This window comes from Gorilla gorilla, chromosome 22 (assembly GCF_029281585.2).
Source record: "Gorilla gorilla gorilla isolate KB3781 chromosome 22, NHGRI_mGorGor1-v2.1_pri, whole genome shotgun sequence".
In the NCBI taxonomy this organism is placed as follows: Eukaryota; Metazoa; Chordata; class Mammalia; order Primates; family Hominidae; genus Gorilla; species Gorilla gorilla.
In genome coordinates, this window is record NC_073246.2 from 44,358,169 (window position 1) to 44,385,309 (window position 27,141).

Sequence of the window (27,141 nt, forward strand, 5' to 3'; positions counted from 1 at the left end):
TTTCAGAAAGAAAGGATAATAAAGAGGTTTATTTGCATTTGTCAACCAACTTAACACACAGCTGAGAAAGAAAGACTAAAAACCCTCTAATAAAGATTGTTAACTGACAGAAGCATTTTGTTTTTGTTTATTTTTTGAGACAGGGTCTTGCTGTGTCACCCAGGCTGGAGTGCAGTGGCGTGATCTCAGCTCACTGCAACTGCCACTTTCCAGACTCAAGCAATCCTCCTGCCTCAGCCTCTCAAGTAGCTGGAACTAGATACACGCAGCACCGCACCCGGCTAATGACAGAAGCATTCTTATGATACGATCTCCTCTCGGCTCACTTCATCTTAGTCCTGGAGGTCTGACTGTCTAGTTTCTTCTTCTTCAGAATTAATGTTTCCTGAAAAGAAAAGAGAAACATGAGTATATCTCATATTTACTTCGTTCTATTTTTAAAGTCTTTATTCACTAACAGAACTTTTGCCAAAAAAAAATTGTTATAACCATTAAGCATTCATCAGTCAAAAATGGAATGTTAAATTTTATCTCATACGCACTTCAACAGTTTTTCCATTTGGTACCAGAAATAAAATAAGCAAAATACACACTCAAAGTAAATGCTAAGACAAGACTATCCATGTAACATCAGTAATTCTCTTATGCCTGCACACCTGTCCAAAACAGCCAGCTTTGTGGCTAAAACATGTAATTGCTTGGCTATTAATTTAAAAGAAAAGCAGGCCGGGTGCAGTGGCTCATGCCTGTAATCCCAGGACTTTGGGAGGCCAAGGCAGGCAGATCACTTGAGGTCAGGAGTTCGAGACCAGCCCGGCCAACATGGTGAAACCCTGTCTCTACTAAAAATACAAAAATTAGCTGGGCATGGTGGTGCATGCCTGTCAACCCAGTTACTTGGGAGGCTGAGGCAAGAGAATCGCTTGAACCCAGTGGCAGAGGTTTCAGTGAGCCGAGGTCACGCCATTGCACTCCAGCCTGAGTGACAGAGCAAGACTCCATCTTAAAAAAAAAAAAAAAAAAAAGGCAGAAATTTGCCACATTCTTATAAGATGCTATATTTAAATGTTTTGTGAAAGGTAGAGTTATTTTTTATTATTAATTAAACTCTATAACTTTCACTGTTGGGTATATTAAAGAAGAAATAAGCAGGGTAAATCTGCAATATAATGTGGGATTCATGATGAATACATGCTGAACTTGCATTATTTTGATAAATGTTCTGCCGACTAAGCCCATTTTGTATTACTCCCTTTTCACTTAGGGCCCTCCTGACACTGTGGCCTGGGTGACCCTTTGCTGGGGGCTGTCCTGTGCCCTGCAGGGTATTCAGCACCATCCCCAGCCTCCACCCAGGAAGATGCCAGCAGCACCTCCCTCACCAGCCTCCCAAGTCTCCAGACATTGCCAAATGTCCCCTGGAGCCCCAAAACCACTGAGTTAAGGGGGTGTTCCCTCTGTCCAAGGCTGGTGCATGAACCCACAGTCTCAGACGCCCGCTGGTACTGGGCATCGTCCACTCGGCCCCATCTCTCCCAGTCCGGTTTTCAGGATTCCTCCTGCTCCATCCCCTCTGTTATCTCCCCCACCAAGTTTCTGGGGCCTCCTGCCTTGCCTGGCTCCAGGGCACCCATCCTCATTGCCCCAGAGAAGCTCAGAGAGCAAGCCTGATACAGGCAATCCCCACAGCCCCCAGAGGTCCCGCCCACCGGGCTCAGGATCAAGTTCAAAGGCCATCCGGTTCCAAGGGAAAGGGGCCACCTCCCCACCCCCACACTCTTCTGCTGTCAGACTCTGCTCTCTGCCTGGAATTTCCTTCCCGGTTTCACCCATTCCTTGCCACCTCCCTCCCAGCTAACCCGGAGTTTCCTGGTCCTGCCCCAGGTGAGTCATCACCTCTCCTGGGTACATGGTAACACGTCCCTGTCACTGCAGGGAACTCACTGATTCCTTTATTCCAGCTTCCCATTAGGCGCTAGAGGGCAAGAGCCCAGCCCCTCACTCCCACACTGCCTATCAAACCCAGTGTCTCCCCCTCCAGCCCTGCTCCACAGTGACTAAGGACTGACATCTGTGGGCACAGCTGGATGCTGCTGTAACACCATGCATACTCTAGCCACTCAGTCCTAATAGAATCCTGTGGACTCCCTACCTACCAGGGCTCACTCTATCCACCCTCCCTGTGCAAGTCAGAGAAGCAGAGACCATGCTCACTTGTAAAGCCAGGTTTCCACCTGACCCCACGTCCCACCTCAGCACTGCGTCACTGGGTGCATCACTACAGCGCTCAGGGGAATTACCGATCATGAAAGTCCATGCATGCCTCAAGCATCTAAGAGAAAACTGATTTATGTGATTTCATTATTTCAGGTATTATTTTCAAAGGAATGGGAAGTATATTCTTAATTTACAACAGAGACAAACTAAGTGGAATGGGACTGCAGACCCCGTGCCTGAGGCCGCCGTGCCCAGGCTGTTCCCAGATGGCCGTTTCCCTCACAACCACGACACCCTCTTTCAGTCAGATGTGAAAAGTGCGTTAAGGGACGAGAGTCCTCTCTCTGGGCTTTCTGCAAGTGCCCACAAGCACTTGGGGAAAGATTTTTAAAGATTCCAGGAACCTGAGGCTTCAGTCAGTCAGAACTGAGGTCAAATCCCTGCCCTATGAGCTGGCAGAGGCAGAAGTTTCTAGATTAATCTTACATCCAAACCCATTGAAAAAGAGCTAGTTCCCGACACCACTAGTCTGAAACCATACTCCCGTTAGTCAGCCCTGCTAAAAATCATGCAAATCCCAGCACTTTGGGAGGCCAACGCGGGCGTACTGTGTGAGGTCAGGAGTTTGAGACCAGTCTGTCCAACACGGTGAAAACCCATCTCTACTAAAAATACAAAAAAATTAGCCGGGCATGGTGGCATGCACCTGTAATCCCAGCTACTTGGGATGCTGAGGCAGGGGAATTGCTTGAACCAGTAAGGTGGAGGTTGTAGTGAGCCAAGATCGCACCACTGTACTCCAGCCTGGGTGACACAGCAAGACTCCATCTCAAAAAAAAAAAAAAATCACACAACAGAAGAAAGCCAGGCTCTGCATGTCTGACAGGGCTCTCCAGCCTGGGGGCGGTCGTCGTGTGACAACGAGCATGGGCACCGCTGCACACCCAGGCCCCTCCCACTGCAGCCAGGCTTGCAGGAGGGCCTGCCAGGGAGCAACGTTCTGAGATGGCTCCAGTGAGTGCTCACAGGGGGCCCCCTAAGCCTTCCCCGAGTCCCTGGGGCCCAGCTGAAGGCAGGCCTTGGTGGAGGGAAGGGGAATCCCACTGTTCGTGGCCCCTAAGTGCGGGCCCTCGCCCCACTTCCCTGCGCAGGGACCTCACCCTCATCCATGTCATAGCGGAACTCCTCCTGGTCATACTCCCGGCTCTCTTCCCGGAGGATGTCTGCATCTTCATCTCCAGGCCTCATGTCCATCTCACCCTCGAAGCCCTCCAGCAGAGCTTGGGCCTCCTCCCCGGGTTCTCCTGCACCTGAGATAAAACACAAGTCAGAAGCCTGAGTTCCTGGGAACAATGGAGCCTGCAGACCTGTGCAGGGCAGCTGTCCCCTGGGCTGCCGTGCCCCCACCCTCCCACTCCCACTGGCAGCACCTCGTGTTCCCCATCTCAACATCCACCCAGCCCAGCCCAGGCCTGGCCAGGGGAGCAGCCCAGGCCCCACTGTAGTCAGTGGCTCGGGGATGGGAGCAGGTAGTCTGATAACTTTCATTCCTGAGGGTGTTGATGAGACTCTTGAGAAAGAGAAGTCCCCTGGGGTTCCTGAGAGTGCCAGTGAGAGGAGCCAGCACAGAGGAGAGCTGGGACAGAGGGCAGAGGCTGCCCAGCCATTCTGGGAGCTGTCCCGGAGCTTCCCAGTCACGTGAGCCAAGAAATTCTTAGCAGCATGAGTATTCTTTCACGGAGGCCAATCGGAGTTGGCTTTCCTCCGCTTGCCATGGAAGGGATCTCACCCGGGGTAGCCACCTTCAACTTTCCCCAGCACATTAAGGACTTCCAGAAAGACCACTGGGTTGGACATGGAGGCGCCACGCAGACCCTTCTTCAGGGAAGGGCTGTCCCCTCAGCTGCTGTCAGTGCCAGCCCGGTGTCACACCCACATTCACTCACTGACCTAGGTGAGCGGATAAAGGTCCCCGAGACGCCACAGTGCTCCCCATGGAATGAAGCAAGGTTGTGGAGGCCACACCTCCGCCTCTGTCCAATCAACCCTGTTTCTTTCGTCTCCCCTCCGCTCTCCGGGAGTGTCCTCCAATCCCAAAGGCTCTCCCTAATAACATCCCGCACACTCAACTGACCCAGCATCTGAGTTTCAGAGAGTCCAACCACACCTGGCCTGAAAACAGGATGTCCACAACTCCCACAGCCCAAAGGCGCCCCACACCCTCCATCCCACAGCCTGGGGATGCCCCACACCCTCTGTCCCATAGCCCGGGGGTGCCCCACACCCTCTGCCCCCTCCACCCCACAGCCCGGGGATGCCCCACACCCTCTGACCCCTCCACTCCACAGCCCGGGGGTGCCCTACACCCTCTGCCCCCTCCACCCCACAGCCCGGGGGTGCCCCACACTCTCAGCTCCTGGAGCGTCTTGGCCAGGTCCATCCGTAGAGGTCGGCTTTTTGGGGAGAGTTGGTGTCCACAGGGCCAATTCAGTGATTTTGGTAGCTTTCCATTTTGGAACAACAGTTACTAATTCTTCCTCCTCTTCCTCTTCTCCTCTTTCCTATTTTAAGTGCAAAAATGTACATTTACCAACATTTGTGTCATCTTGGTCTGGAATATTAAAAGTGAGGGAGGAAGGACAAGTTTTGAAAGACAGGTTGGCTTGTGTTTCAGCCTTTTTAGGACGTCACTCAGGAATCAGACTAGTTGCCGACTATCCATGGTATAATCTCAGGGTTGAGAACAGATCTTGAAAGAGCCAGGGTGAGGAATAAGGTCTCCAGAGCAATGCTGGGCCAGCGAGCTTTATAATGGGTGCCACAAAAGGCTTTCAGATGAGCATGTCGCAGTCGCCTGCAATAGCTAAGACATGGCCAGGACTAAGTGGCCAGAACTGAGTGACCAGGAGTAAGTGGTCTTTTCAATTGTTCGGCCACATTTTGCAAGTCTAATATAAAAAATCGTGTATTCGATAATTATATGTCTATTGAGCTTAGTAGAAACATAATTATTTATATTATTCTTTATATAAATAATAAAAGAAACAGCCATTTGTTTTAGGCTTAGGCCTAAGAAGTTCCTAAGATGTCCACATGATATGGATGTGCATAAACGCGAAAGCTCTAGTGTCAAGGATTATGGGGAAAAATAAAATTCAAGGAAAGCAGAATGAGAGTTCATCAAGTCTGAACGTGGAACACTTTGTAATAAAAAATGTACAATTCCGACAATGGTGAGCAGCCAACACGTGCCAATTTTGCCAAGCATATTTGCCTACTTCTCAGTTTTGTGACTATCACAAAATTCCAAAGATCTGAGCATCAGCACTATGACTATGGAACACTTCGCTGCCACGTAGGTGATAATACTGATGACAGAGAGGGGCAGACACCTGCCTCTTCCACTGAGTCACTGGGAAATCAATTACTCTCTCTTTTGGTCTCAGAGTGTTCGAGTATGGCCACCCATGAAGGGTGACACCAATGCTGCAGGACAGGGTCCTCAAACTTGACTTAGACCAGAATCACCCAGAAAGCATTAAAAGACAGATTGCTAGCCCCACCCCCAGAGTTTCAGATTCGGCAGGTCTGGGATAGCGTCCAATAAGCTGCATTCCTAACAGATTCCCAGGTGAAGCTGACAGCACTAGTTTGGGAACTGCACTCCACTTTATGTATAAAACCAAGAGGTGGAACCCTCTCACATTGCTGGTGGGAATATAAAATGCTGCAGCTACTGTAGAAAACATTTGGCAGTTCTTCAAAAAGCGAAACAGCATCACCATACGACCCAGCAATTCCACTCCTCGGTATATAACCAAAGGAACTGAAAACAGAGATTCGACCAGATGCTTGCACACCAATGTTCATTGCAGCATTATTCATAATAGCTAAAATGTGGAAGCAACTCAATTGTCCATCAACAGACGAATGGATAAGCAAGAACCTTGAAAACGTCGTGCTCAATGAAAGAAGCCAGACACAAAAGGACAAATACAGAATGAATTCATTTATATGCAACATCTAGAATAGGCAAATTCATAGAGAAAGAAAGTAGATTAAAAGCTATCAGGGGCTGGGGGAGGTCGAATGGGGAGTTGTTGCTTAATAGGTACAGAGTTTCTGTCTGGGATAACGGACAAGCTCCAGAAATGCATCGTTCTCAGAGTTGCACAACACTGAACGTACTGAATGCCACTGAAAGCATGCTTTAAAATGGCAAATTTCAAACTCTATAAACGTACATATAAAACCATAATTTAAAAAGAAACAGGGAGTGAGCCGTGGGCTGCAGCTTGGCAAGCCCTACTCTAGAAGGGATACATTCCCCTTACTAGGGAAAGAGAACACAGAGGCTCTTCTGTTCCACCACCATCCTAATCCATCCCCACAGCACAGTGGGAGGCCTTCCACAAAGCCCTCAGGTTGTTGCTGCATTATTTCATGGGTGGTTTTTCCTAAACAGCAACAGGACTTGGGGCTTACATCAGTAATTCTCCCTTAGATGTTACTGATGCTCCTTCTACCTTCTTCTCATCATCCTGAAATACTGACTTCTAGGAAGTTTTTCCAGCAGAGTCTAAAGCTGCAAAGCACTTAATAAGATGGGCTTTATTTTTATCACTACACAAATGTAAAAACTTGCTCAATCACCAGTAACCCTAAACAGTTATTACCAGTGCTGACAATATATCAATTTAACCAATAGGTTCCTTCAGGGAACAGATGAGAGGTGTCCAACCCCATGAAAATCCCAGCAAAATACTAAATACCTCCCTGTCACAATCAAATCCTAAAGCTGACTGTCTTTCTTAGACTTCTGACTATGTGTGTAGGAGGTTACACACACACACACACACACACACACACATAAATGGAGTGGAACCTCGGGGGAGGACAGTATATCAAATTCCTCTATGTTTGGTTAGATGCAGGTGACTTATAGGAAGCTGCCTTCCACCCAGACTAGAGCACCCTGCGGTCCATGAAGAATCCATGCTCAGAGGAGGTAGGGCCTCATACTTAGCAACAAAATCAAGCATTTTGGCCATTTCATTTTCTGGTTTTCTAGGGACCTGCCCCTAGCCAGTGGTTCCTTTTAGCTGGAGCAAAGCAGGAGAAGAGGCAAAGAAGACAGATCACTGTGAGGCCACACAGGATTCTGGTCAGCCAAGAAGGCGGACCATGAGCAACCACGGGCTGTTTGGGGAAACTAAATAACTGTGGCCAGAGTGATGTGCAGAAAGTAGAACATCACAGGAGCGGGAATCAGGAAAAGAGGGTGGCTGAGGTCAGGGCCGAGAGCCCTGGGGATGTCCAGACTGTGGCCACTCGGGAGGCAGCAACGGAGCATGGACAGTCACTCGATCATGGGAGGTTAAGGGATAAAGATTCAAAGACTCCCTTTGGTTTTAGAATCTAACCAACTCTAGGAAGAAAAATGAGAAAAGTTAAAAGACTGTCTGGAGGGCTGGGCGCAGTGGCTTACGCCTATAGTCCCACCACTTTGGGAGGCTGAGGCAGTGGATCATCTGAGTTCGAAAGTTTGAGACCAGCTTGACCAACATGGAGAAACCCCGTCTCTACTAAAAATACAAAATTAGCTGGGCATGGTGGCACATCCCTGTAATCCCAGCTACTCGGGAGGCTGAGACAGGAGAATCGCTTGAACCCGGGAGGCGGAGTTTGCGGCGAGCCGAGATCACGCCATTGCACTCCAGCCTGGGCAACAAGAGTGAAACTCCATCTCAAAAAAAAAAAAAAAAACACCTGTCTGGAGAGCATTGAAGAGCACTGAACTGAAAAATTGGTGATGAGTTTAGACTTAGGATTCAAGGCCAGGGCCCTTGGGGTGAAAGGATGGAGCATTAGGTAGAGACAGCAATGGGTGGCACGGAGCAGGTGCGGGACAGGCCCTCATGCGCAGGATCTCCCGCAGCCTTCCAAGCTCCCCACAGTGTGGCTTCTACCTCCTGTGACCAAGGGTAGCTTTCCACAGCCTCACACCTGAGCCCAAGGTGACGAGGAGTCAGTTTAAAGCAGGGCCTCTGGGTGATGCCAAGGGCTTGACGAGGTGACTTGGCTCAGGTTGTGACATAGTTTGGGTGTTTGTCCCCTTCAAATCGCATGTTGAAATGTGACCCCCGGGGTTGGAGGTGGGGCCTGGTAGGAGGTGTTTGGGTCACAGGGGCAGATCCCTCATGAATGGTTTGGTGCCTTCCCTGTGGTGATGAGTGAGTTCTGCCTCTATTAGTTCACACGAGAGCTGGTTGTTAAAAATATATATATATACCTGGCACCTCCTCCCCTCTTTTCCTCCTCTTTTGAGCTATAGTGCCAGCTCCCGTTCACCTTCCATCATGAGTGGAAGCTTCCTGAGACCTCACCAGAGGTCAGGCAGTTGTGGGTGCCATGCTTCTTGTACAGCCTGCAGAACTGTGAACCAAATAAACCTCTCTTCTTTATAATCTACCCAGCTTCAGGAATTCCTTTATAGCAGCACAAAAAGGACTAACCCAGGTTGAAAGGGCATTGATGTGATGGTAGACCCAAACAAGCCGTTCCCCGGCTTTCTTCAGAAAGAAAGTATGCAGATATGGGAGAGTTTGTGTACAATAATATATTCTTAACTCACTAGGAGGGGACACCTCAACAACTTCAGAGACCAAAAAACAAACAAAAGCGTGATTCCACGCTCCTTCTTAAAACTCAAAACTTCTTACAGTGAGAATGACCTCAGCTAAACAAATAAGTCAAAAGGATCAAAACCAGTACCAGGGTCAGGAAATGTTACTGAATTGCTAATTATCTAGAGGGATTGGTCAGACATTAATAATGAGAGGAATAGGAACACATATATTCCCACCTCAACACACATACGCATCTTGATGCCTTATAACGGCAATATTAGCTGACTAGCTTTACTATTAACCAGGAAATGTCAACGTAGTGTTAATATTAATGTTAGATATTAGAAAGGAAAAAACGAGAGAAAGACTTACCAACGGCACGTTCAGAGGAGCATGCTGCACACCGGACAAGCTAACAGTCACTGGACAAACTGTGGCAACACCAGTTACAGATTCAGTTTTCACTTGCAGGACCTAACACTGTCTAGAACCCTCCCACTCAGGATTAGTTTTTTATTTGTTGGTTGTTTGTTTTTGAGACAGAGTCTCACTCTGTCGCCCAGGCTGGAGTGCGGTGGCGTGATCTTGGCTCACTGCAAACTCCGCCGCCCAGGTTTACGCGATTCTCCTGCCTCAGCCTCCTGAGTAGCTGGGATTACAGGCATGTGCCACCATGCCCAGCTAATTTTTGTATTTTTAGTGGAGACAGGGATTCATCATGTTGGCCAGTCTGGTCTCAAACTCCTGACCTAAAGCAATCCACCGCTTCGGCCTCCCAAAGTGCTGGGATTACAGGCGTGAGCCATTGTGCCCCGCCAGGATTAGTTTCTATCAACAAAAACGGTATCTATCAACAAAGTTTAGAGTTCTGCAATAAATGGGAAATGATATTGTTTGCTTCTGGCAATTTAGTTCTGTACTAACACGTGCAAATAAGGAAAATGAAAATGTGAAAGTGCCTAGGAGTTGGCATAACTTTTAGGCAAATCACCTCCAACCTTGCAGGATCAATATTTTTGAGCAGCTACTTCCCGTTAATGTAACAAAACCCTACATGCTCCGCAACTTACCGTATCTGTTAAACGATATTCACCATGCTGTTCACATCCAACATCAAATACATACTTTCCAGGGCCAACAGGCTACGAGCAAAGAGAAACCATTCTTAAGTGTCAACACCCAGCAGAAAATACAAAATACAAATGTCACCACCACAATACCCACCTCAAATCACCAAATTGGGTAAAGTGTAACGTGGATTAAGGAATGCTTTTGTGAACTCGTGGCTGATGGGATTGGAACTTATATGCCCTGTTTTGTTTACTTTTGGAAACTTTAACCACATTTTACTTTTTTATAAAAGTGATGTATTCATTTTCAGAAAACCTCAGTGAATCAGTATCCATAGGCAAAATAGCTACAGATGGAACTACTACTAATATTTTGATGCACTCTTTGTAACTTTGCTTCTAGTATACATGGTTAAATAAAAATCTGATCATAATTATACATACTAACTCATACTCTATTTTTACCGAGAAATATGGCATGAACTACTTCCCGTATTTACAAATATTCTTTCCTAATAACAGTTGCCACCTGGTATTTTATTTCATCTATGGATTGCAACCTATTTTACTCAGTTACTATTGTTGGTATTTGGGATACTGATTTTTTTTTTTTTTTTTTACAAAGAACACTCCAGCAAATATACTCTGAGTTAAAACTTTATGTACGCTTTTGATACCATCCTTAAATTCTCAGAATTTCTGGACAAAAGCATACATGTGTTTTGATTAGATGAGGCTCTAATCGTTTCATTCCCATAACTGCACTTAAGAGTCCCAGATCCTCAAACTCCTGATTTTAGGAGTGTACAAATGTTCTATTTTTACATGTTTTTTTATATAAAACAACGGGGTCTCACAATTTTAATTCACTTCATTTCAGTTATTAGTAAGCCTGCATTTTTTTCAAGATTTTTAGCCATTTAAATCACATTGATTGATAAAACACTTTATATATTAAATGTTGCAAATAGTCTCTCCCCATTTAACAGTCATCTCTTAGATTTTCTTTACAGCATTTTCTAATCTATAAGAAGTTATTTTTATAAAGCTAAACCTATTGGTTTTTCCTTTCTATTTCTGTTTAGAAAGTTCTCTTTCCTCATTTCAAGGTTAACATTCATCTACATTTTTTTTCTGTATTTCCTAGGATACATTTAAATCTTTACTTCTTCTAGAAAGTATCTTCATCTGTGTGAAGGCAAAACTATTATTTTCCTCCCAAATAATTATCAAGTGTTCCTAGCACTATGTCTTGACTCCTCCCATCATCCCTTTGTTAATTTGACATCCTTATTGTGTGTGAAATTATTTTATATACTGAGAACTGTCTCTAGACTTTCTAATTTTCTTCATTGGTGTGTGTGTGTGTGTGCGTGTGTGTGTGTGTATCCTGGTATCACACTGTTTTAATTATTGAAGTTTTGTAGTATTGATAACTTGTCCACAAGGACATGCACAGGGAATTTTCTGAAGAAGAAACACAAACCAGCAATAAACGTGTGACAAGATGTTTGACCTCACTAGTAATCAGGGAAGTACACATTAAAACAATGAGATGACATTTTTTACCCATAAGATTGGAAAAGAACAAAAACAACATTAAAGACTGAGAATATCCAATGTCGATGAGAATATATGATAAAGAGACTCATATTCTATTGGCAAGAGTATAAACTGACACCACTTTTTAGGAAAATGGGCACTACCGATTGTGATTCTAAATGCCAATCCTCAAAGGTTTCACAATTCCATTATCTAACCTACATAATCGTCCCAAATGTGCAAAATGACAAAGATGTACCTTTATGTATATTTTTGTATCCTGACACAGTATGATCCTAATTATGTAATTAAAACCCCCAAACAATAATTCTGTGTCAGATGACTGTATTAGAATATGCTTACATGACACACAGAAATAGTGTGGAAGGATTGGGCCCAGGGTGGTGGGGCAGGATCCTAGTATTTAAATGCTTTACAACTGGAATGTACTTGTGTATTATTTGTATAATTTAAAGTTTTTTACTAACTAGCAAAACAAAGCCTCCATTTTTACCCTGATTTTTCAGACTGGTTTAGGCTGGACAAGTTGATTGATTCTTCCAGATTCATTTTCATCAAATTCTCTTCCTCTGCAATCACCTTCCCATCTCCTCCAAAAAGACCCACAGAAAGTTTGCTGGGAATTGTATAAACAATGTGTGGGTTTGAGGGGAATGTGCTGTTTTGATGAAGACTAAAAGTAAAATCTGTGGTTAGGGCATGAATTATATGTAAATGAAAACTGGGTTCTAAGAGAGTCTGAAGAGACTTCATTGTATCAGCTAAACATTCCCTCTGTCAACTTCTAACACCATCAATTTGCTCCGCAAATTCTCTCTTCAGGGAAAGTTTCTGCTCAACCCCTGATCAAAGCTACCACAATGGCCTGAGTATTAGCTTCTGAATTATTCAAGGTTTTCCTGTACAATAAGGGCAAGAGGAACCACCGAGTTTTCCAAACAGAAACGGCCCACCGTGGGTGCTAGAAGCTGGCAAGCCTCCAGACCCAGGGCCAGGCCCTTGGCAGCCTTAATTCCCACCACAACTAGGAGCATGCAGGCTGGCCTGTAGCATGAGGAGGGAGCTGGGGGTCTTCCTCCCCAGGGATGTCGCACCTCCCCTTCCAGGGAAACAAAACCCAAACACCTCTATGCTCAATTGCAGGAAATAGATATTTGGTATCTGATTTACCCATGAGAAGGAATACACACAAGAGGTTCAGATGCCCTCTCGTGTTATATAACAATGCAACAGGTCCCGGCTGAAAGACAGTGGGAATTTGTACTGAGACCCAGAGAAACGGGCCAATCCCTCCCTCCCCCCAATTCTGTGCTCTGTGGGTACCAGAGGCTCAGAGAATGGCACAGCTGTTCTGTTCCCCACATTTGAATAGGCCGGACTCAGTTTTCTCTGAGTTTTTGGTATTCTCTGGTCACACATTTGCACAGGCTGCCAGAGGGGGTTATTTTGTACTTCATTGGCAAATGTCACTTCCCATGGACTTACATTTTTGTTCAAGAACTTGCCCTGGTACCTGTGGTTCAGGTGAATGAGCTCGGCCGTGCCCTCCTGCTGTCCATTCACCCAGGTGCCAACATACTTACTGCCCGTCTCCGCGTATAAATAGGTGCCTTGCCCATGCCTGGTTAAGACAAGGGGAACATGGTATTTCGTTCCAGCACAGTGAAAAATCTCCCAGGTTTAAAACACAGACATTGACATTGAGGGAGGCCCAGGCTGTTGCAGGCTCACAAGCGATGTAGCTTCTATATCTGTGTCCAGTCAGAAGGTGCCCCTTGCTCAGTGTGCCCCAAGCACAGGACATTGCCAGAGGCACAGAGGACAGGCCAGCTGGACAGAGGCAAGCCTCCTGTGTGTCAGCTGCTTTCCCCAGGGAAGAGGCAGAGCTAGTGGGAGCTGTGGCTCAGGTCCCCCAGTGGCTCTTCTGTGCCCTCCACTCCCTGGGACTCTTGGGTGAAAGACTCACGTGCTCTGCCCCAACTGAGGTGCAGATGTCAGATACTTGAGTCTACACTTGCACAGAAAGGCATCCTTGCCTCAAAGCCATAGAAAGATTGGACCTGCCTGGCAGAGTTGGTAACTGGGCTTTTATTATGATTGTGTTCCTCAGTAAGTGTAAACAATCTGCAGACATCATGTTCTCATTACATAAGCAAATCCCGTTAAGACTCAAGATAGAAACCGAACCTTTGATGAGCAAACCACTCTCCAGTGTAGGTGTCATTATTGATGTAGTAGTATACGCCATGGCCGTGCCTCAGGTCATTTGCCCACTCTCCTGAAAGGAACAACACAAAGGCAAGCCCAGGTGAGAAGAAGGGATCGATGCCCTGTACCATGTCTTCAAATTGTTAACCATGGCAGAGGCAGATGTGATGTGAAGCAAATGAAGCCCATGCACACACAGGCCCCTTCTGCTCAGGAAATGCCGCAGAAGAGAGATTTTTAACAGCACCGACCAAGGCTGCTGTCTGTTTCCACTCTGACATCCCTCCACCCCTTCCTTTTGTGCCAGATGGCATAGGTGCTGAGCCACGGTGGACAGTGGGCTAAGAGAGGGCTGAGTCAGGAGTTCACGGGGTACAGAGTGAGGTGTATGGATGTGGACCACAGCCACCCGCATGTACTGACAAGCACATTTCACAGGTTAGTCAGAGGCACCACGAAGATGCAACGAGGAGGGAGACAAACCAAGGTTGTCTGACCCATTGCCAGTGATCCTAACACCACACTTCATTTACCTTGCAAATGTTTAGAGATCCAGCAACAACTCCAGGGCTTGACCATCTATCCTCAGCCACCTGGCAGCATTTCAGTCTATCTCCCACCCAATCATCTGACTCCAACATGCCACCCTAACCCCAGCTGCACACCAGCTCCATCCGCTGGTGCCATGCCTCTGTTTGAACTCTTCCCTCACCTCCTCACCTCCATACGGCTTCTGCTAAGTCCTTATAGGCTTGGTAGGCAGTACTGAAATTGGCAAGGATATCATAAAATTCATAATACCACTCCATGATGTGGACAACTGCAAACTACTTTTGTCAACCACAGTATGAATCCCTGCACTAGAAAACTCAAAATGTCCTCAAATCTTACAGCTCACTTAGGAAAGAAACTTAATAGAGGTCTCCCAAAGGTGACAGCTCTTGAAAACGTGCATATTACACCAAGTCATTAAGCTAAATGATATGTTTTGAGACTATGAATAATAAAAAGCAAATATTGATCAATTTGTTGATCAAAGAGAAAAGAAGGAATTATATTTCTATTCTCTCTATAGAAAACATTACAAAATGGTTGTCATATAGAGAAGCATTCAAAGAGTATTAGCTAACAAAGGTAGAGAAAAGCTATTCTAGAAGTATGTCAGACATTAAAACTCACGCTACTTAGATTCTGTGATGTTTGCGGTATTTTTAAATTTTTAACTTATTTTGATTTATCATTACAAATGAAAATTCACTTTTATACCAACTTTATATTTTCTTTTTTTAAAAGAGGTTCTCAAAACTTACATAAGCTTCTGGCTTATGCAAAAACTGGACCCACTTCCACATGAAGATAAAGAATACCCAATAGGCTAAGAAAATGCTAATTATTCAAGTAATATTTCTTTATGTGAATAACCCCAAAATTTATCTACAGAAGGAACTTCTACATATTTATTTCCTCAATCATCCCAGTATTTACTCAGCACCTACAATGTCCTGGGCACTTTGTGAGATGAACGAAGAGCTGTACAAAGGACAGTGCATGTCCCCAGGGCGCCAGCACCAGCCTGAGGATGGAAGGTTGGCACCTGAGCAGCAGCCGAGGACAGGGAAGGCAGCACAAAAAGCTGCATGGCACAATTTCAAAAAGTGGGTAAGTCATTCAGAAAAGAGCAGGCTTACCAAAAATTCATGGAGAGAGGGAAGGTGGCAACTGCTAACAATTAAGGAAGAGGACTAGGTCCCATGATGTGATGTGTGACAGGAACAACGTGAACAAGAGAGATGAAGATCCCCAAATTGAGATAATTCAGTAAAAAATACTTCAGGTCACTGAACCTAAATTAACCATGAGGATGTGCAAATACCTAGAGGGATTTGTCTGGGTCTTAAGGGGCAGTGATGTGCCTGGATTTGTAGCATTTGCCAGGTTCTGTGGTGTAAATACTCACACCACGGCCAATTTCAAGCTACACATGGAGCTGGGAAGAGATGCACAGAATGGGTTTTTGTGAGCTGCTATGAGGGGGTTCCAGCACAGCCCTGGGGCATAGAGACCTCAGCTGAAACAGGTACATCATTTGGTTTCTTCCCAACAAAACATCATGACAAAATTATTACATTCCTCCTCTCTTGGCCATGTCAGAGGGTCTCCAGGGTGTCATGGTGAGAAAAATATATTACATATTTTGCAGAAAAATTTCAAAAATAAAAGAGAACAGTTAAATTGCAAAAGACACTACATTTTGCACCAAGAAGACGGTGAGCAAAATTTTTTAAAGTCCCAATCTACTTAAAAAACCTGTTAAGAGGCTCTGCCCAGCATTTTGTAATGCCACCACAGGGACCCTGCACAAATAGAGAAGGTAATTCAGAGAAAAGTCACCTGCTGAGGCACATCTCTAACAGCTATAAGTCAAGTTTCCTTTTTTGAGGTGAGTGACATTTGTGAACTTTATTATTGTGGCTTTAAATTTGCACTTAATTTTTTTTTAAAGTCTTTCTACCCCAATCCTATACTTTCTGATCATTCTTGAGCTTGTCAACTGAGGTTTTTTCCAACTATATTTCTTTTCAGGAGTAACTCCCAGTTGGTTGGTTGATTGGTTGGTTAACTGTTTGGTTGGTTGGTTGGCTGGTTGGCTGGTTGGTTAGTTGGCTAACCGATTGGTTGGTTGGTTGGCTGGCTGGTAGATTGGTTAACTGGTTGGCTGGGTGGTTGGCTAGTCAGTTGGCTGGTTTTTTGATTGGTTGGCTGTTTGGTTGGCTGGTTCATTGGTTGTTTGGTTGGTTGGCTAGTCAGTTGACTGGTTTGTTGATTGGTTAGCTGTTTGGTTGGCTGGTTGGCTGGTTGGTTGGTTGGTTGGTTGGCTGGTTGGCTAATTGGTTGGTTGGCTAATTGGTTGGTTGGTTAGACAGTTGGTTGGTTAATTGGTTGGTTGATTGGTTGCTTGGTTGGCTAGTCAGTTGGCTGGTTGGTTGATTGGTTGGCTGTTTGGTTGGCTGGTTCATTGGTTGTTTGGTTGGTTGGCTAGTCAGTTGACTGGTTTGTTGATTGGTTAGCTGTTTGGTTGGCTGGTTGGCTGGTTGGTTGGTTGGTTGGTTGGCTGGTTGGCTAATTGGTTGGTTGGCTAATTGGTTGGTTGGTTAGACAGTTGGTTGGTTAATTGGTTGGTTGATTGGTTGCTTGGTTGGCTAGTCAGTTGGCTGGTTGGTTGATTGGTTGGCTGTTTGATTGGCTGGTTGGTGGGTCAGTTGGTTGGTGTGGAGCAGGTGCTCCTTGGGTAGAGCAGTTTGTCTGGCACTTGGGATTGAAGACAATTTAAAATGAGAAGCTCTCCAAGATGCTCCTCCCACCTCAAATGCTGGTTGGTCACTGGTTTGCCATGCTGGCCCATGGTCTTGCCAAGTTGGCTCCCTAAACTGCTGGGTCAGCCAAACACAGGAGAGAAGGAGCCCACACTTATGGGGAAACACTCGGTGTCAGACCCTGGGCAGGGTTCCATGCACTTGCCACAGCATTTGGTATGTGTAATCACTGAAATATGGTTTTACAGATGCAGAACCTGAAAAGCGGAGAGACTGCATGCACTTCCCAAGGTCCCACAGCTGGTGGGTAGCAAGACTGAAATGAAAATTGGAGTCTGTCTAACACCATGCTCTCTTTTCCACAAGCATTCCAACAGTCAAGTGCTCATTTTTTCCAGCTCCTGCCATTCGGGGGCTTCCAAAAAACCCAGGTTCAAGTTATCATATCATTCTTGTTTCTCCACAATGTCATTCTTAAACTTCTTTGTTTTGATGAGTTCTGTTTGACAGGCAACAAGGCCAGCAGGGAAAAGCGATGCTCTTTCTCCCCTTTAACCTCAGAGTCCTCAGTTGGCCCTACACCCCCAACCCTCAGCATCAGTACATGGGGTCCAGGCCTCCCCAACATCTGGCACCCACCCTCCCCTCCATCTCATCCCCCACTACCCCTAAAAACCTCGGCCTTCCTGCCTGTGTCCAAGTCACCCGCCACCCAGGACTGTCTCCCCACTCCTCTCCTGCAGCACTGTAGCTTCTGCTGGTTCCTGGACTCCCTAATTGGACTTGTGTGACCATCTGGGAGACAGGTAGGGTACTGGACTTTATGCCACAGGGTCCTGACGTTGAACACACTGCCCTGCGCAAAACCATTCTGGCCCATTGTGATGGCAGCCAGCCAAGATACACTGTTATGAATCACTCAGCCATACATTAACTGAGATTTTGTGATCGGAAGAGTATTGGCTTACTATGTTATAATTAATATTATAACTTCTGACCTCAGTTTCCATTGCTGCCTTCATGAAGTAAGACACTTATTTAAGCTTTTGTCAGAGAAGAAATCTCTGGGTAGTGGTTAAATCTCGCACCCTTTAAGATACAAAGCCATCTGGAGAATCAAAAATCCCAACTGTTACCAGAAGAGCTTTATATGTTAGTGTGGCATAATAAGAAATATTGGTCTTTATTCATGGTTCCCAGCACAGAGCTCCTAAAACCCTTGACATTTCCTGACTGATAGAAATGTTTTTGTTATTCAAAATGAGACTCTTTTGACCACACCTGAACTTATGCAAATGAGGCCCAGGATGGCCTCAAGATGGGACTGAACACCAGAAAGACCAAGTGATAAGAAGGATGGAACCTCCAGCCCTACCCACCAACCCTGGTAAAGAAGAAGGAAGGGGCCAGAGATTAAGCTCTGTAAAAACTCTTGAGCAAGATTTGTTGAGCTTCTGGGGTGATAAACATATCATGTGCCAGGAGGGTGGTGCACTCCACCTCCACAAGGACAGAAGCTCCTGTGCTTGGGAACCTTCCAGGCCTTGCCCTGTGTACCTCTGCATCTGGCTGTTCATCCATATTCTTTATAATATCCTTTACAGTAAACCTGAGTAAAGTGTTTTCCTGAGTCCTATGAGCCGCTATGGCACATATCAAACCTGAGTAGGGTGTTGTAGGAACCCCCAATTTGTAGCCGAGTCAGGTAGAAGTGTGGGTACCCTCGGGATCCACAACTTGAGGTTGACATCTGAAGTGGGGCAGGCTTGGAAACTGAGCCCTTAACCTGTGGGGTCTGTGCTAACTCTGGGTGGTGTCAGAATGGAGTTGCATCATTGGAAACTCAGTTGGTGTTCACAGAAGACTGGAGAAGTACATAGCATGGAAAATCCATGCATTTGGTGTCAGAGAAACAGTTGCCCATTTTTAACCTTCATATTCAAAATTCCTTAAATCCCTTATCCTAAATATCTTCGTGTGTGTGTGTGTTGTTCAAATTGTATCAACATCTACACTAAAATCAAAAGTGACAAGAATGAGATTAGGTGCATAAGGATTTGGAAAGAATTAAATTAAGCCCCAAATTAAATTGTTTAAAGTTGATTTAAAAAGCAGATGGTGCTTCTTATAGAGCAAGCCTTCTGGGATTTATGAAACAAAACAAAACAATTTCTATCTAACAGGGATGGTATTAAAACCCTCCATCTTGGTCTCAGAATTGGACAGAATCATCACTGACATCTATTAAAATAAGAACCACCTACTGGTTCTTATTTTATCTAGGAGCAAAGCAAGCAACTATAGCTCGCACTTTGTAAGAATATGTCCTCTTCACTAAGAAGTGATGCTGTCACAAGTGGTACATCACGGTCCTAGCCCCAGTTACTGAGTGCTCACTATGGATCAGGCAAGGTTGCAGGTGTCTCCCTGTATTTATCCATTGAATCTTCATGCTACAGATGAGAAACTGAGGCAAGGAGATGTGAAGTCACCTATGCAAGCTCACACCTATTGTCACCAGAGTCCAAGGTTAGGGTCACAGATCTTTTTGGAAATCTGAAGAAAACTAGACAATTTCTTTCTTCCTAGGGAAAAAACAAAAAGCCCAGAACACAGAATTTTATATACACTTTCTGAAGACTCACAAAACACTCCCTGCCGGTCCCCCTGCCCAGGTTTGGGATATCACTAATGTTGTGGTCACACCAGGTGACAATGGCACAAGGGGCGGCAGGGAGGCTCTTGGAAATAAAGGGAAAAGAATCCTCCTCAAACATAACATTGGCCTGTAAGGAATTATGGCACAGGTAGGAAAAGTCAGTTTAACAAGGCAGGAAGACTCCCAGACAGGTAGCCCTGATGTAAGGAAACACTCGATCTGAAGAAATAACACATCCGTCAGATGGCAGGGTTGGTCAGAAATGGAAAATGCAAAGACAGGTTCAGGAAGATGAATGCCGCAGAGCAGCTGAAGCCGTGGGTCCACCAGCTGCGAGGCCTGCGTCCACTCAGCAGCCTCCCTTTTGTCTGCTCCCAGGACATGGACATGCTGGCCATAGGGACAGATTTCCCACTACAGATTCATTAGTGAGTTAATTAATTACAAGGCTTTCATATTTCTGCATCAACACTGTGAATATAGTAACACGATCTGTGTTCGTTGAATGAGTAACTGGAGAACTTTAAGCTTTCTCATACATGTCAGTATTCACAGACAAGTTCAGTCATAAAGAAAGAAAAACAAACTTCTGTAACACGAAAATCTGCTTAGTGATAACATTTTACCTTCATATCTGGATCCATCTGGATATATAAAAGTGCCTTGACCGTGCTTTTTATTTCTAACATATTCTCCGATATATCGAGCACCATTTTTAAATTTGTAGATCCCCTGAAACACATTGATTATATCATTCATATCATTGTTGAATGTAGCATTTGCTAACAGAGTATTAAATAGAGAAAACCATCCAGTCAAGTCAACGGTTCTGACCTGGCCATGTCTTTTACCGAATTCGTAGCTCCCTTCGTAGGTGTCCCCGTTGGGTAGCCGTGCCCTCCCACGTCCGTGCCTTTCGCCTGCCTCATTCCGACCCCCCTCATATTCCTGGGTAATGAAAATTGACACAATTACAGCTACCATTCATTAAGCGCTAACCAGGTGCTAAGCATTTTGTAAATATCATACCCTTGAGTCACCCCACTATGCTAAACCCCCGACACTATACTCAATTGTCCCACCTTTCCCACCTTAAAGTTGAGGTAGGTAACCACGCCTGGGCTAGATGAGGCACTGGTCCAAGGCCACACCCCAGCACATGTCCAGGGCGGAAGCCTCATTCCCTCCCTCCAACACAGAGCTTGCAATTCATTGTGATAATCCTTTACCCTGTAAGCAAGGTTAACCAATTTGTGAAAAATGCTAGATACTCTAAGCTGTGTTCTTAGTAGGAACATGCTTGAAATAGCACATGTGGATAGAACAGTTCAAGTCCACACAAATACCTCCCCGTTTGCTTCCTTCAGTAATCCAGCATTTCAAAGGCAAATGCCCAGAGAGAAGCAACTCTTCCCTCAAATGATCCCTGGGGCGGGGTGTGGCCTGAAGAGACCTTTGCCCTGCAAGGAATTTCCGATGGAAGGGACAGGTTGGAGGGCACTGAGGAGTACACAGGGCTCCCTTGCCGATTAAGTTTATCTTATTTTTAAAACCCCTAGCAAGAGACTTAAGGTTCAAACACTCATGACCCAATGCTGCAATAATTATGTATCTATCTGTGGTTCGTTTTTGTTTTTGAGACAGGGCCTCACTCTGTTGCCAAGGCTAGAGTGCAGTGGCACAATCTCAGCTCTCTGCAACCTCCGCCTCCCAGGCTCCAGTGATCCTCCCACCTCAGACTCCTGAGTAGCTGAGACTATAGGCATGCACCACCATTCCCAGCTAATTTTAAAATTTTTTTGTAGAGACAAGGTCTCACTATATTGCCCTGGCTGGTCTCAAACTCCTGGACTCAAGCGATCCTTGGCCTCCCAAAGTGCTGGAATTACAGGTATGAGCCACCATGCCTGCTCAATTATGTATCTATCTTAAAAGTAAATCAATAAAAAATGTGATCAAAGCTTGCAATTTTCCTGTCCTTCAGAAAATAAACGTTCCTTAGCACCTAATACATGGGTATAGAGTGAATATAGTAAATAATAAAATGCTGAAAGCATCCAGTAATGATTTAACATGGGTATCTCATAACATCACACTGTATTTCTTAAATATACATAATAAAATTTATTAAAAATTAAAATTAAGAAATTGAATTGGATGTATATAGACTAATTATAACACAAGTACTGACACACTACTTTGAGGACTTCAGAAATAAACGTCTGTGCAATTCTTGCCCTTTTCTAGCACTGTTTGGACCACTAATTCCTGCCTAGAATATAAGGTAAAAATCTGCGACCTTACAGATTTGTTTCAGGGTTAGTTTACATCAAAATGTACAAAAGTCCCCTCCTTCCATCCAAGACGCTTCCCAATACACCCAACACTGAGCCGCTGGGGTGGCTGAATAAGACAGAAATCCTTTAAAATGACCCCAAATGTGATCTGAACCTAAAAATTATAGGCACTAAAAAGTTACAAATCAGTGGGGCCATTTGAGGAGACAAACTAGAAAGCTTGATAGTCAAGTGTTGCAGGTTGGGTTCACCTAGAAGCAGACCCTGAACAAGTGATTTTTTTTTTTTTTTTTTTTGAGACAGAGTCGCTCTGTTGCCCAGGCTGGAGTGCAGTGGCGTGATCTCGGCTCACTGCAACCTCTGCCTCCCGGGTTCAAGCCATTCTCCTGTCTCAGCCTCCCAAGTAGGTGGGATTACAGGTGCCCGCCACCATGCCCGGCTAATTTTTTGTATTTTAGTAGAGACAGGGTTTCACCGTGTTGCCCAGGCTGGTCTCAAACTCCTGAGCTCAGGCAATCTGCCCACCTCGGCCTCCCAAACTGCTGGGATTACAGGTGTGAGCCACTGCGCCTGGCCTGATTTTTTTAAGTGCTCTCCTGGGAGAAAGTAGTAAAGAGGGCAGGGAAGTAGACATGAAAGGGCAGGCAGCTAAGGAAGGATGCCTTTGCAGGTGAAGTCCCAGACTTGGCCTAATCCAACAGGGACTCTGGGGGCATCAATTGCACTGCAGACTTTGTCCTGCTTCTTGCACTAGCTACTGGCTGTCTGGCCGGATGTGAATTTCAGGCACTTCTGGCTCTCCATACTGGGCAGGTAGTTCCAGTGCACAGAGGTGACAGCTTGAGTAGCAAATCAGGCGGAAGCTGGGAGATGAGTGCCCAGAGCTAGCAAAAAGGTCTGGGCAGGCACTGACAGCACCACTGCAGAGTCGCTAGATTTTTCAGTTAATTCTGAAAGTACCTCAACTCTGTACTGTGCATGCAGACCATAGTGGCTGAGGTTCCCTACCTGTCAGCCACGGAGAGGTCACTCTCTGGAGTAGGGAGGAACTACTCTCTGGGTGATAGAAATATTCCCACACAGAACCCAGCTCACAGGCTGGATGTGCCCTCTTTCTCCTCTCTGCTGCCTAACTCAGGAAATAACTCCAAAGACCTGGGTCAGTTCAGATGGGGACTGAAGAAAGCACATGTGAGGATACGCCTATAAGGTAATATCTTCAGGAACCCTCTCCTGAGCCCAGGGCCTCCTCAGCATTCCTTGGAGGCTGCCAGGAAGCAACTATCCTCCATGCATCTAAATGCCGGGGGAGCAAATCTCAGCTACAGAAATGACTTATTCAAGGGCAGTATGGCAGCGTGGGATGATCTGCTCATCCAAGAAAACTGCCTCGATGGGAATTAACACAGGGAGGAGGAAACTTCCAAAGCCTTCTGCTGGGAAATCTTTGCCTTTAATGGGAGGCAGGATGGGGGTGGGGGAAGAACGAGGCGGCATGTGGTAACCAGACGTCACAGCGTTTCACTTTTCACCATCAACTTCCAGGACGCACGCAGGTGTGTCTGGCGTGGCCTTCGTCCCTGCCGGCGATCCTGGGGAGCTGTGGCTCAGACCTCTGGTTTCTGCGCCTCCTCACTCTCCAAACCCAACCTCGAGGTTCCCCCGCCGCTGCGCACCCTGGGAAGCCCCTTCTCACCAGGAGCTCTCACCCCAATATCATTCTCTCCCTCCTCCTCCAACTCCTCCGAGCCCAGGTCCGACATGGTCTCGCCCCAGCCTGGATCACAGCCGCAGCACCTCTAGCAGGTGGGTAGCAACCGCCTCCACCGCCGCGTCCAGCGTCGCCATGGAGACGCGGCCGGTCCCGCCTCCCTCCCAGCCCGGAAGATGGGGAGCGGGGACAGGCGACGCGGACGAAGCGGGAGGAGCCACTGGCAGCCTTTGCGTACTGTCATAGCAACGGGAAGGGCACCTCGACCAATCACCGCCCGGGAATACGGAGGGGCGGGGCGGAAGGGACGAGGTGGAGCCAGTGGCAGCACTCGGGTGCCGTCATAGCAACGAGGGGCCGCCTCGGCCAATCACTGCTCGGGAAGGGAGGGGGCGGGGACTGGGCAGGGCCTGAGCGGGTTCTGTGCCTGGCTGCCCACCGGCTCTCTGACCTGGACCTCGCCGTCGCTGGCCCCTGAAATCCATCACTTTAGTCGGCTATTCTGTGACGCCACAACGAGGCGTACCCAGGTACCCAGTACCTGGGTACTGGGCCCTCAAGAGGAAGGACGCGGGAAACGCGTCCGGGCCAACTCTCGAGAGGGTTTCACCCCTGCCCAGTGCGGGCACTGCCCGCTCCCTTCCGCCCCCAGGCCTCGCAGGCCCCTCCGGGGGTGCTGCCCACCCCCACTTACCTTTCTAGGCTCTGCTGACCCTTCGGGATTCGCGGCTAGCTGTGATGTGTCCGCCAAGATCTCTTCTCTTGTCTGTAAACAACTTCACTCTCGAGGCAGCTCTGGCCTCTCAGCAGGTGCGGCCTACACTGATGTCCGTCCGGGTTTTACATCCTTACCCGACCTCGACATGAGTCCCAGCCCCCTCGGGCCTCTGACTCTCAGGTGTCCCCTACGATCGCCTGTCCTCTCCTCTCGCTCCTGGCTCCCCTCCACTGTCACACACACACACAATCACAGACGCACACGCATGTACACGTGCAGGCTTGGAAATCTGCTTTACCTGACGCACTCCGCCTGCCGAAGGCCCCTCACGATCTCCCATTTCCTCTGCCATCATCCCAGACTGCAAAGCTGTGTTATTTGTTGTTGCTGCAGGAGCTGGGGAGGAGTGACTGAATAACTATAGGATTCGGTCTTGATGGGAGAATCCCAGAAGCCAAATCCACGCGGTGAATAAGCTGCTGATCTTCCAGAGCACACATCCCCTAGAGATTCTTCCCAATGCTAATATGAAAGGTTACAACCATAACCCATCATCAGGCCCAAATATATTACTTACTGAATAAATACACAAGTTACAACAACACACAAGATTCCAAAATTATGTCGTTTTTTAGATGCAAAGATAAAAATGTTGTAAACACCAAAATTTAACAGCTTTTCTTATGGGGAAAAGTGGGGAGTTAGGGATAACAGATGATTATTATTTTCTTCTCTACATATTGGCAGTTACCCAGTTACTACAATTAAGCATGTCCTATTTTTATAATAAAATGCCAGAAGCATTTTAAATGTTAGAAATCTAGAATGGTAACATAAGTATATGCAAATAAATACTCGTTTTTTACATTTAAAATGTCAGAAATGTATCTTTCAAATTTGTCCTAACAATGACAGTAACCAATGTTTACTAAGTTCCGACACTCTGTGTGGGCACTGTTTTAAGAATTTTATATGAGTTATCTTATTAAATCCTCACTATCATTCCTCCATTGAACATCTAAGGAAAGGGAGTTATAGGGGGGTATAAACTAAAAATAACCTCCTAAGCCCCACCACAGCCAACTGAATGGACCCCCTCTTGGCCAAGAGGGCCCCAGAAACCTTAAAAACTGAGTTCTCAGCCATGATGGGAAGGGAGGTCGAACATGCCTCACTAATACCCTTGTGCAGTTTAGACACAACAACTAACAAGCATTAGTGCTAAAATAGAGATCATAAGACTGACAGAATGGACCCTGTGGCAGTAAGATACCAACTTACAAACATGACCTAAGGCCATGCCAGGCATGAGTTAAGTCACGCATCCCTACACTTAAAAGAATAAACTATATTTTAACTACCTGGAGAAGGTCTTATGATTCATGTTTTACATCCTGTACTTGAGCAAATAATCTTACTGTGAATCTCTCAAATCTTATCATGAGTTCCTCAGACTGTTGATGTACTAATTCATACGTAAACTACTGATACTGAAAAGGATACTGATTTGTTTCTAAATCATGACGTTTCACTGATTGTCTTGTGCATATGCAGAAAACATTTTAGCCTGTATGTTGTCATCTGTAGCCAATGATTGTAACCTCTATATTGTCCCTCCAATGAAAAAAGACAACTCCAATATGAGGAGTCCCCTTCCCATTCTTCAACTTTCTTATAAAAGCACTGCAACTTGTAACAGACTTTGGAACACACCCAACTTTGTTGGTGTGTCTTCCCAATTCAATCTTCAAATTTGGCTTTCAATAAGCCTTTATCAATTTCTGCCTCAACAGCCTTAACTTTGGTCGACAGCAGTTAAGATCCTTACTCAAGATCATACAGCTAGTGGGATTCAAATCAAGCCAGCTGACCCAAGAGCAATTGTTGCCCATCACTATACTGCCTCCCAGATCTCTGATATAAAGAAATAACTATAGTTTTCTGGCAGCGACTGTAAACCATGTACCAAGCAGAGGACCACTAGTTCAAATGCCTTGGATTGCAAACACCAGAGACTGGCTTAAGCAAACCACATGGTTAAGCAAACCCTGTTCTGGATCACAGCATTAGCAGCTAGACGTCTAGCTATAGCTATTAAATCCTAAGGTTTACAATTTGATTTCTATCCCATACGAATTAGCCAGGGTCTTCCCTCCCAAATCTTTCAGTCAATCTATAGTAATTTCACCACACTGTGGGTTTAGCAATTATCCAAATAATTGACACCAAAGGCAAGAAGGGGTGAACAACAGGATGGGCCTCCCGGCATCTCCTGCAGCAGCACCTGGACTGGATTCTAAATTCCTCCTTCCAGAAAGAAGCTGCATCCCAGCCCAGATCCAGCTGAGAGCCACAGCTGCCAAGAGGCAGTCGGAGCTCTGGGCACCTCTCTGTGCACCCAGGAAGCCCCAGGAGGACTTCATCAAGCCAAGTCGATGCCTCACTCAGAGCCCCAGGATCCCTGACCCCTAACCCCACAGTGACCTGGAAATGCCTGGTGATGCCAGAAGCAGCGCTTTCCAATTCTGAAGGCCCTCAAAATGCTTGCTCAGCCCACCTTCCTCCTTTCCTGGGGCGTGGGAGTGGTGGGGAGATGAGAGGCAGAAAGATGAGGACATCATCAGGAGGTTTTTCCTTACTGGAAAATGAGAGGAAATCCTCTTTCACTACTTAAAAATCAAAAGGAGCTGTCCATATTCCTCTGGCAGGGGTCTCCCATCATCCCCCGCGAAGCCTTCCCATTATCCCCTGCGGA

General features: G+C 46.1%; 1 protein-coding gene and 1 long non-coding RNA gene across 5 annotated transcripts; one reads left to right on the forward strand and one right to left on the reverse strand.

Annotated features, from left to right (window-relative positions):
• RSPH1 (radial spoke head component 1) lies at positions 1–27,122 on the reverse strand. Of its 4 annotated transcripts, XM_055373642.2 has the most exons (10): positions 27,026–27,122; positions 24,685–24,782; positions 20,495–20,608; positions 20,287–20,392; positions 13,667–13,757; positions 12,965–13,100; positions 9,917–9,988; positions 4,625–4,778; positions 3,378–3,527; positions 1–385 (listed from the first exon to the last, which is right to left on the reverse strand). In XM_055373642.2, the coding sequence occupies exons 2-10, from the start codon at positions 24,739–24,741 to the stop codon at positions 333–335; spliced, it is 933 nt and encodes a 310-aa protein (XP_055229617.1). In that variant the 5' UTR covers positions 24,742–24,782; positions 27,026–27,122; the 3' UTR covers positions 1–332. The 4 variants fall into 4 exon arrangements, with proteins under 4 accessions (XP_055229617.1, XP_063558755.1, XP_004062909.1 ...); XM_063702685.1 differs by lacking the exon at positions 27,026–27,122 and having other exon boundaries at positions 24,685–24,829; XM_004062861.3 differs by lacking the exons at positions 24,685–24,782; positions 27,026–27,122 and adding an exon at positions 23,667–23,902.
• On the forward strand, positions 24,063–24,995 carry LOC129529236 (uncharacterized). The gene is made up of 2 exons (XR_008674700.2): positions 24,063–24,478; positions 24,780–24,995. It is a non-coding gene; the product is annotated as an uncharacterized lncRNA (long non-coding RNA).
• Positions 27,123–27,141: the final 19 nt, after the last annotated feature.

Bases quoted from the DNA above. Each gene is read 5' to 3' on its own strand.
- RSPH1 (XM_055373642.2), bottom strand. From the start codon at position 24,741: ATGATGGCAGAGGAAATGGGAGATCGTGAGGGGCCTTCGGCAGGCGGA. The intron at 20,609-24,684 runs GTAAAGCAGATT...TTCATTACCCAG, and splicing joins CGGCAGGCGGAGTGCGTCAG to GAATATGAGGGGGGTCGGAA. The intron at 13,101-13,666 runs GTTCGGTTTCTA...TGTCTTAACCAG, and splicing joins GAGTGGTTTGCTCATCAAAG to GCATGGGCAAGGCACCTATT.